This window comes from Lynx canadensis, chromosome B3, assembly GCF_007474595.2.
Source record: "Lynx canadensis isolate LIC74 chromosome B3, mLynCan4.pri.v2, whole genome shotgun sequence".
NCBI lineage: Eukaryota > Metazoa > Chordata > Mammalia > Carnivora > Felidae > Lynx > Lynx canadensis.
In genome coordinates, this window is record NC_044308.2 from 71,818,647 (window position 1) to 71,821,852 (window position 3,206).

At 45.5% G+C, this 3,206-nt stretch overlaps 1 protein-coding gene across 1 annotated transcript; it reads right to left on the reverse strand.

Moving 5' to 3' along the window:
* Positions 1-367: 367 nt before the first annotated feature.
* LOC115517222 (olfactory receptor 5AU1) lies at positions 368-1,450 on the reverse strand. The gene has a single exon (XM_030320333.1). The coding sequence runs from the start codon at positions 1,301-1,303 to the stop codon at positions 368-370; it is 936 nt and encodes a 311-aa protein (XP_030176193.1). The 5' UTR covers positions 1,304-1,450.
* Positions 1,451-3,206: the final 1,756 nt, after the last annotated feature.

Below are 3,206 nucleotides of genomic sequence, written 5' to 3' on the forward strand. Positions count from 1 at the left end.
AGAGAGAGAGCGCGCGCACAGGTGAGTGAGTGGCAGAGAGAGGGAATCCCACAAGAGGCAGAGAGAGAAAGAGAAAGAGAAGTGGGGCTCACCAGAAGCAGGGTGCTTGATGTGGAACCTGGACTCACAAACCATGAGATCATGACCTGAGCCAAAGTCAGATGCTTATTGGCTGAGCCACCTAGACTCCCTCCCTTGGCTTTCTAAAGGTATGTGGGAAAGAGAGAAAGAGACAGAGAGGGAGGGAGGAAGGAAGGAAGGGGGGAAGGAAGGAAGGAAGGAAGGAAGGAAGGAAGGAAGGAAGGAAGGAAAGAAAGAAAGAAGGAAGGAAGGAAAGAAGGAAGGATGTGGTAATGAGTTGAGAAGATCATTCCATTATTTTCCTGCCCCAAACATTTCTTAAAGCTTCCTTCACATCTTTGTTTCTCAAAGAATAAATAAGGGGGTTCAACATTGGGATTACCACTGTGTAGATCACGGCCACCATGCGGTCTTGAGTCAAGGAGTAGCTGGACCTGGGGCGCAGGTACATAAAAAGTGTTGTGCCATAGAAGAGGCACACAGCAGTGAGGTGGGAAGCACAGGTGGAAAAGGCCTTGAACCTGTCCTGGGCTGAGTTCATTCTCAGGATGGTGATGAGGATTAGGAGGTAGGAGACCAAGATGGTGAGGGTGCAGCTCAAAAGGTTGAAACCAGCAAAAATGAAAAGCAAGATCTCACACAGCGAGGTGTCCACACAAGACAGAGACAAGATAGGTGGTCCATCACAGAAGAAGTGAGTGACCACATGGGCACCACAGAACTTCAGACTAAAGATACAGCTTGTGTGGATAAGAGAATTGAGAAATCCTGCACCGTAGGAGCCCACAATGAGAGACAGGCAGATCTCAGAAGACATAGTGAGTGGGTAGAGTAGGGGGTTACAAATAGCAGCATAGCGGTCATAGGCCATGGCAGCAATGACATAGCACTCACTGGTGGCGAAACCTGCGTAGAAGAACATCTGAGCCATGCAGCCAAAATAGGAAATCACCTTCCTCTTGGCCAAGAAGTTCACCAGGGTCTGAGGGACAACCGTGGAGGAGTAGCAGAAGTCCAAGAAGGAGAGGCTCTTCAGGAGAGAGTACATAGGTGTATGCAGAGGGGTGCTCACGTGAATCAGAAGGAACATGATCAGATTTCCCAGCAGAGTGATGGTGTACATGCCCAGGAATACCGTGAAGAGCAACCTTTGGAGTTGGGGGTCCCTGGTGAGGCCCAAGAGCTCAAACTCAATCTCTTGGCTCAGGTTTGCCCCTTCCATATTTCTCCAGTGCTCTGGTGTGTAAAGAGGGGACTACCAGAGATGATGTGGAACCCTCAGGGGCTCTCACTGGATTTAGTTCTGCTTTGGCTAAGGACAGCCTTCTGAAGACTGGTCTCGCTGAAAAAGTCCTTTGTAGCTGGAACTCGGTCATAGAGAGGGTCTTCTCTACTTGGTTGATTGGATAGTCTGTAAGCATTACTAGAGCAGCAATGAAAAATAGAAAAGCAACATATGCCATTTGGTCTCTCAGTGACCTTAAGAAGTTCTCAATAATGAAGCAGTTACTTACCAAATATTTGTTGACAGTCTTCCATATGCTTAGCTCTGTGTTCTTCTTGTCAGCAATACAAAAGTGTCTGACTTTAGGGAGCTTATATTCTAGAGATAGTATATTTTGTGTTAAAGCACTCAGGCTCTGGCATCAGACTGCCAAGTTTCCATGCTGGGACCTCACCACTAACTAGCTGTGTAATCTTGGGAATGTTACTTAACCTCTCTGATTTCAGTTTTCTCATCTGTAAAATAGGGATAATGGCACTAATCTTAAAAGACTGTTGAAAGAATCCAATGAACTAATCCATGCAAAGGCACTTGAACAAAGCCTGGCAGGCTAAGAAAGTTCAAAGAATGTTAGCTTTGATTATTCTCACAAGAGAGACAGACCTAGCACATAACTAAATATGATAAATAAAATGAAACAATGACAAAATTTGGCAAGCAACCCACCACCAAACAATACAAGACAGAGACACTTGTAATAAGCAGGAGTGACTGAACAGGCCTTCAGAGGATCCTGAATATTCTAGGGGAGTTAGGGGTGATTTCTTGGCTCAGCTATAAAATTGCCTCTGTGAACTTGGCACAAGCCAAACCCTACTGTGAGTTCTCACAGTGATGAGGGTTGGGGATGTGGAGACATGGGGATGATGTAGGGCTCTGAAGAGCAAACTGAGACTTTGCTCTTGGGGGCGTCCTTTACAAAGTCACCAGTCATTGCCAGGAAACAGGTTCATCCTGGACTCAGAAGCCATTGGAGCCAGAGGGGAAGGAACAGCTCTGTAAAGCTCTGTAAATAAAATGCCTTTCCTACTCAGAGAATGAACGAGGCCATGGGTGCACTACCTAAATAAACACCATACTATTTTCCCCTCCATTGGCTGCTCTGCCACCATGTTCCTGAATTACCTTTGGGTTCTGGAGTCAGTTAAGTCAGTTAAGAGCTCCATGGTCTTAGGTGAGGACACTCAGCTGTGAAGACTTTGAAGCCAGATGTAATTGGGTAAGACAGAAAAGTGCGTAAGTGAGCCCCCTCCTCCTGCCCTGAGGAGTGTATGTGAATGACACCATGGAAGATACTGGGAGGATTTGGGAGAGGAGAGCTGAATTCAGCAGGCAAAGATTCTAGTTTATCCCACTAGCAAAGTTCCCAGAATCATCAAACTACCAGGGCAGGAGAAGATTCTAAACATATAAACAACTAACTTTGACTGTCAAGTAGGTAATGAAGGCACTGTGGCCATTGATAGAGTACTGTGAATGGTGACAAGAAAGCATTGTAATGCCCAAAGAGGTCACACACTCTACTAAAGCTGAGATGCTCAAAATATAAGAGCGCAAATTTGAACACAGAGCATTGGTAACTTCTTTTAAAGCACATGGAGCATAACTCCATGATAGATTTGATGTCACTGAGGTGTAACATTCAGCCATTCTTAACCCAATAGCTGCTAGTTTGTAATACACCCCATTATTTCAGGAATGTGCGCAGCCCTAGATTTGGGTTGCAAATGTCACTGGCTCCATTGGTTTCAAAAGCCAACCCAGCTTCAAGGCAAATTACAAGGACTTCAGAGAAGTGACTAAAAATCTCAGGATGGAATAACTTACAGGAACTTCAAGG